The 13343-nt window shown below is 36.1% G+C and overlaps 1 protein-coding gene across 1 annotated transcript in view; it reads left to right on the top strand.

Annotated features, from left to right (window-relative positions):
• Positions 1 to 237: 237 nt before the first annotated feature.
• Positions 238 to 13343, top strand: part of ABCA13 (ATP binding cassette subfamily A member 13) — a 155151-nt gene continuing 142045 nt past the window's right edge. Inside the window, exons 1-7 of the mRNA XM_072851592.1 lie at positions 238 to 2588; positions 3935 to 4041; positions 5880 to 5998; positions 7401 to 7573; positions 8720 to 8796; positions 9342 to 9463; positions 12147 to 12341. Of these exons, the coding sequence (XP_072707693.1) occupies positions 238 to 2588; positions 3935 to 4041; positions 5880 to 5998; positions 7401 to 7573; positions 8720 to 8796; positions 9342 to 9463; positions 12147 to 12341 (3144 nt within the window). The remainder of the gene's footprint in view (positions 2589 to 3934; positions 4042 to 5879; positions 5999 to 7400; positions 7574 to 8719; positions 8797 to 9341; positions 9464 to 12146; positions 12342 to 13343) is intronic.

Here is a 13343-nt window from a genome sequence, read left to right as displayed (position 1 = left end):
GGAAACATTGAGACAGATGCTAAGCTAATGAGCATGGTGGACTTCATTAATTTGACTTTTAATTTGATACTCCCTGAATGTTCCCTAACTGGTTCTGATGTGATTTGTGTAAATGTTTATTTCAATATTATAGCAAAAACTTTAAAATTTATTCTTCCTGAATTTTATGTAAAAGATGACATTAGTGTGCTTGAATTTATTTTTACACTTTTAAATAACTCTGGAGGGCAAATACAAATGGTTGTCAATGATTTAGTGGGGCATTCAGAGTATACATCAAATAACACCCATTTTAGTCAGTCAATCCATGGATTAAACAGGACTTTGAGGATGTTCCTTAATCCTTTTCGCCATGTTCAGCTTTCATTAATAGAACTTTTGGCAGAAATTCCAGTTCTTCTCAAAAATAAAACTTTTGAAATCCAAGAAAACAGCTCCTCTCATTTGGATATTGAGATTGAACTTTTCTTGCATGAGAAAAATACCAGTTTGTTGATGGAGTTCTTTCAATATGTGATTAGTGAACTTGACTCAGACTTGCGGGGTGAACACAAAACATTTCTCCAGAAACTGATAGAAGCAGCAGCTCTGAATACTGACCTGGTAAGGAAGGCACTTAACATTTTCAAGTCTTCTAGTTTTACTGGCTTTCCATTAAGAGATGATAAAGAGTTTCTAAAGCATATGGTAGCCTTGGTGCAAAATATGAGAAGCATGGATGTTGAGTTCTTGATAAGTCAATTCAAACATGTCCAGAGGATCCTAGATAATTTCTTTAAAAATATCAAACCTTTGTATATTGAGAACTCTGAGTTAGGAATGTTAACAGACTTGTGGGATGCATTTGAGAACAATTTGTGTAACTGGAACCTGACTGGCTTATGGCAAATAACACAGATCTTTAAGCAAGATGAGCTCTACGATGTAGAAGAGATGTTCCGTTTCCTCCTCAATGTCATCAGCCTTACAGAAAAGTTAGCTCATGGAAACATCACAGAAGCACTAACTGAAGTATACGGTTTCATACTGACTCAGGAAGCAAAAATGCCAATGTTTACAGAAGAGGAGTTCTCTAATCAAGTAGAAAGTCTTCTAATGTTACTGGAGACACTGACAGATATGTCTGATGAACCTGCAGAGGCCTCAGTTTGTTTTTCTGCTGCATTCTGCTGGACTCTCACAACAGCAACACCTCAGAGTGATCCCACTTTCAAACCTTGTGACTTTGTGCATAGCAATTCTACTCTTAGTTACAATGCAGTCATCAAAGTTATTAAGGAGCTGAAACTCATCACTCTGGAGGATAGTTCCTCATGCACTATGGAAGACTTTCAGATGGATATCACTCGCAATCTGACTTGCTTTTTTCATCAGATCAAAGAATGGAACTCTATTCTTTTGAAGTTTTCTGAGCTCCATCACGTAAATGGCTCAGTTCTCAAAGAGCTGCTAGATTTTTGGAATGAGCTATCCCTCTATGCTGTGCCACTGCAGGTGAATAATACATACTCAGTCAATTGTTCCTCCACACTGAAGAGACAAGTGGCTTTACAAATTGTAGAAACACTGGGCAGTATGCCAGTGGCAGAAATGGAGATGGCCAAAGGTGTTCTTGAACAGCTGGATGATCTTTATGGTGGGCTAAGTTGGAACAGACATTCAAAAACATCACTTATAAAGACTGTTCTTACTAATGTTAAGAATATGACCAGTGAAGTTTCTGGACTCCTGGATACAGAAGCTGTCCTTTCTTTTCTTTCTGTAATTCAGCCTTTAATGATGCTGTCTTCTGTTGGAAACCAGACATACTCAATGCTTATGATATTATCAGCTTTAAATGGAAACAGTAATATATCTGATAACTTTGAGAACTTCTGGTTTCCTATAGTTACAAGCATAGAAGATTTATTGGTTAATTTTAATGTTAGACACTTACTTGCAGTGATAGACCAAGAGTTTCAATTACTAAGGTTAGCCACTGGACAGTCCTCTTCAATGGCTCTTGATGCTTTAATACAGCAGTTTAATACATCATCTGTAGATGCTATATTAAGAAATTTTGAAGACATACAAGAGATTGTGAACAGCTTTCTTTGTGAGTGTAACAATAAAAACTATTCTAAAATAATGCATGCTCTAATTCTCCTTATAGCTAATGAAAATTCATCAACTGACCTAATGCAGGTTGTCAAAGACATTATTGACTTTCTGGAACTATTCCAAAATAAGTCTAAGGAAGATTACGCTGATGTGTTGTTTGTTGATGGTCATCTTAGCAGAGAAAAATTGAATAATACTCGTACCGCTAATTCAGTTTTGCTAAACAGTCTCCTTCATGTAATTGCTGATCTTACTGTTATAGAAGAAGCTCTGCATACAAACAATACTGAGCTTCAGATAGTGGACTTCATTGATTCATTTTTTGATAATGCACAATATAGAGAAGTTTCTACTCAGTCCCAAAACAGAAATCTGGACATCATGCAAGAGATCTTGCAAATTATATTTCAGTCTACCACAGGACATGACAGGAACAAAATAACCTTCTTACTAAAGGATTTGCATAAGGATATAATGGCAGAAATGAGGTGAGTGTTTTCTGTGTACTCATTTTGACAGTGTGCTGACAATGACAGGAGGGGTCTTTGTTTATAAACAGCTCAAAACTTTTAAGTTAATTACTGTTTCATTTCAGATTTGTGCCTTTGAATAAAACAATATTTTGTATCAACTTATAGTGTTAAGACCAACCATATTTGGTATCACATTATATTGTATGGACCAGGTTATTGATGTGTTTAGTCATCTCTATTGGTATTTGAGGTGGTTTCTTTGGAATTATTATAGAACCAAATATTTGAAGATACTAGTGTTTTAAAATCCTTGCAGGTCTGAACACTGGACCCCCAGTTATTGGTGGACAACAGTCATTTTGGATGTGGAGCTAAATATTAAGGAATGCTTGGGACTGATATTTTGTGGTGGTTTTTTTTTTTTTTGCCCTTTTTTTTTTTTCTTTCTATATCCAAATGTAGATGTACTGTATTTGAAATGGCTTCAACTTAAATTTGCTGATGACTTATGCAAACAAGATGACCCTTTTGGGGCTATGGTTATAGTGTTAAGTTGTTCAGTTTAACAAATACAGTTTCTGAAGGAATCTTGAGCCCAAGGTCATTTTTTGTCAGATTACTCAAATCAAATGTAATCCAGCAGCAGAGGAAACTCTGCTTCAGGAAGATGTTTACTGAAAACTTATTTAACAAAAGTATTGCTAGACTGGAGTTGCTGCATTTACGTAATACTCACTGAATCCCACAAGATGGTTTTTCCAAACAGCTCTAAGGTGCCTTGCTGGTGGAGATACTGATCCTACTGACATAGACCAGCTGAGAAATGACATACTGAAGTTGATGCATGACTCTGATGTGGTATTTAGACCTTTAGGATTAATTTTATGCAAATATATAAAACCAGTGGTCAGCAGGGCCAGGTATTAGCCAAATCTGTTGAAAAATCAAAAGCAAAACCACTAGAAAAGTGGTTTATTTTCCCCAAATGCTGATTATTAGAGATTTTGAGCATTCTGCTCTTTGCCATCAAGCCAATATATGCCGTGGGCTCTCAGTATTTCTGAAGCCTTTATGATTTTGCTTATTTTGCTAAGGTACTTTCCAGCACTCTTAAGGTCTTAAGAAAGCTGATGACTTGCTCCCTTGATGAAAACCTGTTTGGTTTTGGTTTTTTTTTTTTTTTTTTTTACGTGGAAGTATTATGTTCTGATTTTGAAATAGCTCAGAGAAATGTAATAACTGTTAATATTGAAATCCTTATATGGTACATTGAAGATTGCAACCGTACATAGCCACTTTTTGAAAATTTTCGGTGGTACCCTTGTTATGAAAATAATGCTTTCTTATTAATCTTTCTACAGAGCGTCTAAAATCTGCAAGATTCTTCAGAAACATTTATACCCTGCTAGTGTCCTACTATTGCAGAAGTTGCAGTTTACCATTTTGAATGTTCTTAAAATCTTTTCAGGTTGGTTACAGTAGTGACTGTATGGGTCATCATACGTGTTAGTACTATAATGTTAAGGCTTTACTCTGAGCAACCTTCTGTAAAAATAAGTTAATCTGGGTGATGCCAAGCAAGGCAAGCATACTGATGCCTGGAAATGAAACCAGCAAAGGCACAGGAAAAATTTTTATGCAGATCACATAAAAGGATGATTTCTTTCTGGAGTGATCATGTTGATTCAAACTCTCAGTGGAAGCAGGAGGTCTTGCAGCTCCTCTTCTCTCATTTTTAGCCTTGTGCTCTTTCCCTTTCTCCTGGGCTTACTCTGACGCACCAGGACCTCTTCCTTTTTTGATTTGACTCACAAACCCAGCAGAAGACTGTATACATATTTGGGTTTTGTCTTATCTTTTTTACTGGATATTTTTCTGCCAAGCTAGTGAACTGAGTGAAGTCACAGAGTTGTTTTTTAATGAGCCAGAGTTGCCACAAGGCAGCGTATAGCTGACAGAAAGGAAAAATGGGGCAATTATATAAAGGAAGTGGCACCCCCACTTCTGGCCATGTTGAGCCAGTGGATTGGCTAACTGTAGCTGAATAACTTCACCTTCAACAAATTGTTCAAATTTTAATGTGTTAAGCTTGTTTTATTCCTTGCATATAAGTCCCCAAGATGAGCACTTTAAGAAAGGCTCTGTATTGACCTAAGGGTGTAATTTCATATTATGTTTTCTTTGGGGTAACCAAGGCCTTTGCTTTTGAAACTTCATATTTTAACCTTACTATGCCCAGAATTGTTTGCAAAGAGCAATTAGGAGGTATTAACCTGTCATTCTAGAGCAAGGAATGAGACTGTTAATGTCTTATGCCAACTTCATTTCCAAACAAAACATAAGATGTGACTACAACCCAATTCTGACTATCTTCTCCACTCTCCTGTGACTGATGTAGTTCCCAAAGAGTAAAACAGTAGCAATGTTGAGCTCAGAATAAGTGATCCTGAAAATGTGTGCTAGGTACCTGGGATCTGTCTTTGACCTCTGAAGAACAGTCTATTTACTGAGAGAACTGAGATTAAGGGATAAAATTATTGTTAGTCTTGTTTCAATGCTCTGGTCATAGGGATGTTTCATAACACGTGAATGTTTATTATTCTTCCTTCTTGACTTATGAACCAAACATAAGGAAAAAAACAAGGGGGAAATAACGAACTTGATCCTTCCGTAAACCAGAATGCAACTGTCAAGCCAAACTCCTTCCCTGCTATGCCATGTATAAACCCACTACAGGCAGGGGAACAAACTTTTTTCAGGGACGTGGGGGCCGCAAGCTTGGGTAAAAACTTCCTCCATGGATGATCAGGTGATAAATATCCCTTACATGGTTTTTTGTCCCTAGATATGCAAAATGTCTATGTAATGCTGTTTCCCTCCCCTTGCAGCTAGGGTTTGAAAGTTACTACTCACTGGAGGGTAACATCCTGATGTCTCCATGGGGAAATAGGATCAGGGGAGCCTCCCTGAGGAGGAGGTAGATGTGGTTAATATACACGGCTTCTCAGAGTTATGCTTATTGCTCACAAAGAGCAAAAATGAAGTTTTCTTCGCTGGCTGTGTAGCAGGTATTGCTGTTGTTATTGATCAGGAAAGTGTAATGGAGAAGAGTAATGGAAATCGAATCAAACTAGCCCTTCTTGCAATGATAAATAAATTTAGCCAGAAATATTTCTCTGTGCCTTAACACATCGGACTTTGCTTTTAAAAGCTTTTCTGTCCTTTATTATTTGGTTAACTTTTAATCTGATTACAGTAATTTATTTATTTTTTTAACTGATTAAGCCTGGACATTTTCTCTTACAGAAGAACCAGTTGTCATTGGCAACCTTTTCTGTGTTGTTACAAAGTGTAAAGATGGATTAACGAGTCACTTAATCCTCTCTGTCATTGAAGGAATCACTCTGGTTCAAGATCATTATCAGGTTTGAGTGGTTTGTACACCTACAAGTGTTCTTTACAACATGCATTGAACTTTGGAAACTAATGGAAATTTCTTCTTTTTTTTCCTACTCTCTGAATTACGAGTCCCCACAGTGGCTATAGAAAGCTGAGGTTTGTGTGGGTATAGCTCTGATGCTTTTGATAGTGATACACAGAAGGAATTCCTTAAGTAAACACTGGTGAGCTTTGAAAGCTGTAAATATAACTAGAATTACTAGAATTCCTATTAGTTATAGGAATATTAACTAATAGGATAATATTAGTTATAATATTAACTAATAGAATAATAACTAATAGGAATTCCTATTAGTTATAGGAATGCCAGTCTAGTTATAGAATAACTAGACTGGCATTCAATACCAAACAGCAGCCCATTTTTAATTCCTTTAGATTTTGTGATACTGGTAATTTCATGAATCAGAGTACATTTATACTTTTAAATCTTCACAGGAACAGTTGTGAAAACAAGCTAGATACAAATGAACTTCTTGGCCAGAGTCATTCAAGCTAAAATAGCAGTTGTGGTTACCAGTTGGGGTCAGTCTGTTTTTCTTTAACAGTGCATGAAATTACCAGCAGGAGAGAGTAACATTTGGCATTTAGAGACTCATCCAGAGTTGGAAGCAGGCCTTTGGGTAGCTCACACATGCATGCACACACAGACAAAATACTGAAGTCATGCTTTTAGTACAGAATTTGCCTCCTCTTTATGAAACAGCTCTGCTAGTTTGTCTACCTGGACATTTTGCTGATATGAACAGCAATGTTTTATGGTAAACAGATGTTAGAGGCATCATTCATATCTCAAAGTAGACTTTTGCAGAACAAATGAATTTCTGTTGTCACCACCATTCTATGACCTACTTCTACAAATATTAAAAAAACCTTGCAAAATCAGAAATATGAATGTTCAGGAGAAAAGATAAAAGTGAATACTACACAAAGCATAATGCAAGAAAAACTGTGGATATGAGTGTCCAGATATTTAGGTTTGCTGAATGGAAACTGATGTTGTTCAGAACAATTTTTTGGGAAAAAGATAAAAATGGTCAGCCTAAAATAGAAAAAAGAAAAGCTCATTTAATTTTGAAATTAGATTTCAAATTAAAATGTTGGCATTTTTGTTAACGGATGAATCTCCTTGATAGGCTAGGTCAAATTCACAAATATTTTTGGTTGTTTCCAAAACTCAAATCTTTGAAAATTACTTGATTCTTGAAAACCTCTTGCCCATTTTCAATTACAAATACAATGAGTAAAAGACTATTACCTTACCCATATTCTCATTTGCAAATATGCATCATCTAGTTACTAAGACCTGCTACTTCAAGAAATAACATAATCTCATGAATTTCCTAACCATATGATCACTGTGTTTTGCAGGATATTGAAAGAAAGTGGCCTGCTTTCAACAAGGGGGATTGTGAGAGTATAGCACATATAAACCAAAAACTTTCCAATACTTTGGAAAGCTTCCTGAGAGCTTTGCAGAATACCAGCAATGGCAGCTGTGAATGTCAACTAATATTGGGGAACATACAGAGACGACTGCAAAAGTAAAGCCTTTTACATTTTAGTACCCCAAACAGTTCTTGTTAGAGATTTTATTTTGTGCGTATGTCTGTGTTCTAAATTATGTAAATACAGGAGTAATACTGTTTATCAAAGTCTCTTTAAGCTTTGTTAATTTAACTGAAAATTGAGAGGATACAATGCACAAATTATTTAAATAATTTAGCAAAATTCTGGATATTTCTAAAACCCCTTACACTTTTGCGGAGTACTTGCAGCAGATCTTGCTGCTCCACAAGGAGAATGCTTTGACTCACAACTAAGAAAGTTTTCAATTTTTCACGACCTCAATTAGGTCAAAATTTTGATATCTTAATTTTTTATTTAAAGCTGTTTTGCTGTGGCCTTGTCCTCTCAGCAACTGGATATCTTTTGCAAAGCATTAAATATTCAGATCAGTTCAGCAGTTCAAACAGTCAGAAACACAGGATGGTGCTTGTAAACTGACAGCCAAATAATTTCAGATATTAGCTATTCCCTTGAGGAAAAATAGCAGATTTTAAGTAAATGAATAAAACTGCTACTACAGAGTATTTCAAACTTGCTGTCAGTTAGAAGTGGTCCTTATTATAATTGTTGCTATACTGGTTTGACTGTTGGATTATTTTTATAATGGTCTTGAATGGTCTCTGTGAATTATAGTAATAATACAGAAGAACTTGAGCTTAGATGCTGCTCTTATGGACCATAGACTCATGTCCAGTTTTTGAATGGTAAATAATATCTGATGTGCGTATACTCTTTATTACTTAAATTACAATTAGATAGACTTTATTCATCCTGAACTGCAATGCTTTGTATCTCTAGGTTTTAAAAATGTATATTCAGTAAGAAACATGGAAGCGAGACATTGCTAGACCTGTGCTTTTCCATAAGCTACTGTTTACTAGGGCACTTAGCCATCATGGGAAGATATCTACATTTGCAATCTCATTTAGGCATGAAACATGATGATACAGCATGAGAAGATCTGTAGAGTTGCTTACTGCATGCACAGTGTGTGCACATAGACCATAATGTGACCCTTTTGCCTCATTTAGTGACTGTTTCACTATTCACATTACTTTTTATACATAGTAATGTCAATGACTTAGTTCTGATAACTTGTGAAACTAAGGCTATCATTTCAGGGTGGCTGAAAATTTGGAGCTACAGTTGTCAGAAAATCCAGCAGCAGCTTTTCTCAGCAATTTTAATCTTTTGAATGGTGGGTTCCAGTTTTCTTCACTTTTTTACAAGTCACTGCTGTGTAATTTTGCAGGACAATAACTTTTTCATTGTTCTTCAAACTTTAAAGGGATACTGCACATGGAGACTACTGACTTAATGCAATATATTTTCATTGTACACATGTTCACCTATATGTTCTTGAGTTGGCACAGGACAGCATAGTTTACCCTGTCAGACCCTGTCCAATAAGATGCAGGGATTCATTAGAAAAAAGAGGGGACTTAAGTTAGTGGAAGAAGAAAATCTTAAAGGGCTAAAGGCTGCTTCACTAATTTCAGGTGTTCTCATAATACAGGGATGTGGAATAACCTGTGCTCTTACAGGATAATGCAAACAGATACACAAGCCCTTCAGTCTGCCAGGAGAGTGACCTTTACATTTGAAGTAGAAGTGAATTACATGATATGAAGCTTTTGTGTCCTTTATCGCCCCTCAGAATAAATCTAACAAAAAGGATACAATCCGTGGGCAGTTTAATTAAGCAGATTGGTACTTGCTGGCACTATTTTTCTTCTCTTCCAGATGTGAAAGTCAAAGAGTGTGTGCAGAATCTTACTCAGTTGAGGCTGGACATTGGTTCTTCTGTCAATATTTCTGAAGAAATTATCAGTACCATCCTGGAAGCCAGTATCTCTCATTCAAAGGTAAAAGATCAAAAAGAGGAGTTAAATTAATGGGTCAGCCTAGAGCCTGATGTGCTAACTGAAACAAAACAAACCGCCTTGTTTGTGTGGAATCTTACATTTTCACTTGTCACTTCTATGTGGAATATTTTGTGAGATTTATGACTTCAAAATAACAATGTGAAGCATAAGGAGATCAATCTATAGTAGCACTAGTCTTCTAGTCTAAATGGCACCGCTTCATTATTTTCAGCAGTGTTTTACCCCCTTGTGCTGACATGGAATTTGAGCTTTGCTGTCTTGGTACTATAGAAAAGGTGAGGGTTCCTGGAGAAATCATTTTGTATCTTCCCACCTCTGATCCTTGCAGTACGGAGTTGTCTGATTTTTTTTTTTTTAATTCCTTCATGTGCTCCTCATTGTTCTTACATTATCTTACCGGTATCTTGCCTTACCTCCACTTTATTTATTGTTGTCTCTTGAGTATTGTCTAAAGGGTGGATTGTGTAAGTTTTCCAAATGAAGGACTGTGTGTGTTATCATTGCTGTTGTTTCCTGTGATCCCAGTGATTAGTAGAAATCATGAAAAATGCCACCTAAATTACAGATTCTCTCTCCTGTTAGTGTTTGTATGACTGAAAAGAGTGGGGGGTACATTTGGTATAAAATAATCAGCTCAATCAAACAGCCACTGGGTGTCACTGATGCTCCACTTGCAGAAACAGTTGCAAGTTTTGTTCGTGAAAAGTGTGGCTATTAAAAAGGCAGTTCAGACCACCATAACTACTTACAGATGATTTGTTCTTCTGCTTCTTTGGCAATGTGACTGCATTCATTGTTAGATTGTTATTTTGATACCAGTAAATGGTAATGAGAGAAGTCATCTGGAAGAGATTCAGTTAAATAGGATTTGGTGCACCTTTGATCTTTCGGAATAATAATGCTAATTGACTGAATTTTCAGATGACTTTCTATCCTTATTTTTTGCCAAAGTCCTATGTAGAATTTAGATATATGTCCACATCTCACATTTGCATAGCTATACAGAATTTTTTTTTTTGCTTAAGTGCTTACATCCTCTCCCAGTCCAACTGGAACATTAAAGCCTATGTCTCTTACTGATTATGCAAGATGCACAAGTACTCTTTTAAGCTATAATTGAGGCATGCCCATTATGTTTATGGTATATACAGCCACTGTCTGATAATGTTTATAATAGCTGCAGGCCCATTGCAGTCCTGTATTTCTGTGAATGTATACCACTACTGTGCTTGCCTCTGGAATGGTAAGAATAAGGCTGCAAGTTTGTGCTTATTGCACTTACCCTTAATTTCTACCACAATATTGTGCTCTGGCCATGCTCACTGCCATGTGATTGTGTTTTGAAACTGCTCAAAACTTGTAACTTGAGGACTTGAAGCACTATAAGCATTCATTTACTGAACATAGGAGTTTAGATTAGCTCTCGTACTCACAAAGCTACAAGGAAAGTTCAGAGGGACTTAATCTAGTGGATAAAACACTGAATGGGTTAAAACTGGACTGAAATGGTGATATTCATGCAGGGCATGAGGAAATAAATTTCAAATTGTATCACAGAGTCAAATTTCCTCCACAACAAGAAGTCCAAATCAGTACCCTTTTATGCTGCTAGCAGAATTGTATTTATATTCATATTCTGTTCCTTGTACATGCACAAAAAAGTGAATATTTAAATATATAGGAAATCGTTTGGAATCACAAAGGCAAAATTCTGTTCCAGAATAAAAATCCAAAAGTCAAACTAGTAAGTTGGAAATTAAAATGTTCATAGGAATTAAAGAGTTAAATAGCATATTTTGACCAACTTTGGCTCCTAATTTGATTTTCTTGGGGATCCTCTCCCTCACTGTTACTAGCTACAGATGCATTCAGCGGAGGCAGTACAGGCAGGTTCTCTCCTAAGGAGTACAATGGAGCCCTGAGTACTGTACTTTGGCTCCTACAGGCTCCAAACTTGTAATTTTTCTGGACTTGCTGCCATTTGCTTTCTTTTAGGCATTTCAGGAGAAAGGGTAGCTAAGAACTCCTGGGTATCTGGGCTGCAAGCATTTTTCTTTTGATGTGACATTTTTGTAGGAAGAAACAAACCATCGTTATCCAAGGAGTTTTTATTGTAGTCTTGCCCAAGGTCTGCTTAGGCATCTGTCCCTTCATCCACTATTAAATAATAACACTTCAAAGGAGTGTTGAGCTGAGACATGTGAGCTGGCTCAGAGTGAACATTGTGCCATATAGGCATCCCTAATTGTTAAATTTGTGTGTCCTCTGAAAGAAGGAAGGTCCATATTGTTTGATTTTAGTGGTTCATACACCTAGATTTTGATCTTTAGGTGTTTCTGCAACAAAGGTGTGTATCTGGTAGAATGGGCCTGTTCAGCATTGTAAATATGGCTTATGGTATGAATGCTCATAGAATTAATGATGGACCTGTTCACAAACAAAAGTAAATCTTTATAAGAAATATATTTAATCTCTTTATATGTACATATAATATAAAGTAAGAACATACCATCTGATATAGAGCTGTATAGTTCATTGTTTCAGGTCTGTTGATGACTGCAAATTGTCATGTTACTGTGACACAATTTCTCACCTTATTGACTATAATAGAAGGTGATACATTTCAGGGAGAAAAATTTTTAATACACATACATTATGATAGTTTTTTTACAGTGCCTTTTTGGTAGCTTTAACTGGAAGATGTGATGAAGAATTACTTAGCCTGCTGCTAAAGCTACCTGAAAACAGTAAAACTTCCCTGGTAGTGGAAGAATTGTGTTCTTTACCAGCACTGGACTTGTATACCATGTTTGTAATGATTATACAGAATTTGAACTTACGTCATATTGTTTACAAGGTAAGATGGGAAAAAAAAGCATTCAGTTCTTATGCATTTCTTTTGAAGGTGGTCTAAAGCATGCAGTTAGATAAATGAGTAATTCTATTATTTCTTTAGATGTTCTTTCTCTGTGGAAGCAAACACATGGCATTTTTTGTCTTAATTTAGCTCCACAAAGCAAACACAACAGTTGAAGAATGGGGTTGGTAGATGCTACTGTATTCCATTTCTTGCTTCCTCAGGAAAATTATCACTGAGGAGTTAATTATGAAAGCTTTAGAGAAAACACAGGAGGTCGAAGACATAGTTTTATTAATGTTTAGCAAAGTTTGCAGTTCATGCAATTAGTCATTTCTTAATTTGTAAGTGTGGAAGACTGATCTGGTATAATTGGAATAAAACAAGCATAGGAGCTCACATTAGAAGAATGTGACATATTAGAAAAATTCATAGCACTCTGGAGTGCATTTTATTTGCTGTAGAAATCATGTTGGCAATACAGGAGGCTCCTTCAGGAAGGAGCTTTTCCAGCTCTCAGGATGAGTCTCTCTATAAGGGCAAACCTCCTATATTTTATAGGACCCAAGTCAAATGACTTTGACAAGAATAATACAGTGCCAAAACTATAATGAAGGGGATGCAGAAGTCTGTAGCAAAACTGTATTATCTGTACAACTGTAGATAATCTGAGACCTAGTGTGGGTTTTCAGTGAGATAATATTTTTACTTGTAAGAGCAAAATTATTGGATGGGATTTCTGATAGTTAGCAGACATTTATTTCAGTTCTTTTGGGGTAATTGACAGAACATAAAATGTTGTAAGTACAAATAGTTGAAAAATAGTTATAACACTGGGAGGAAGAATATTTTTTTCTAAAGCCATAGATGCCAGGTTATGTTCTGGATGCTGCATGCCCAGTTAAACACGTTGGCCACACACTTTTAAAACCAAGACAATTTACCAGAATAAGTTAAGATACCAGAGGAAAAAGAAAAGATTTCTACTTTCTGAATTATCTG

Source organism: Ciconia boyciana, chromosome 2 (assembly GCF_034638445.1).
Source record: "Ciconia boyciana chromosome 2, ASM3463844v1, whole genome shotgun sequence".
Lineage (NCBI taxonomy): Eukaryota > Metazoa > Chordata > Aves > Ciconiiformes > Ciconiidae > Ciconia > Ciconia boyciana.
This window is presented reverse-complemented; position numbering and strand designations above follow the sequence as displayed.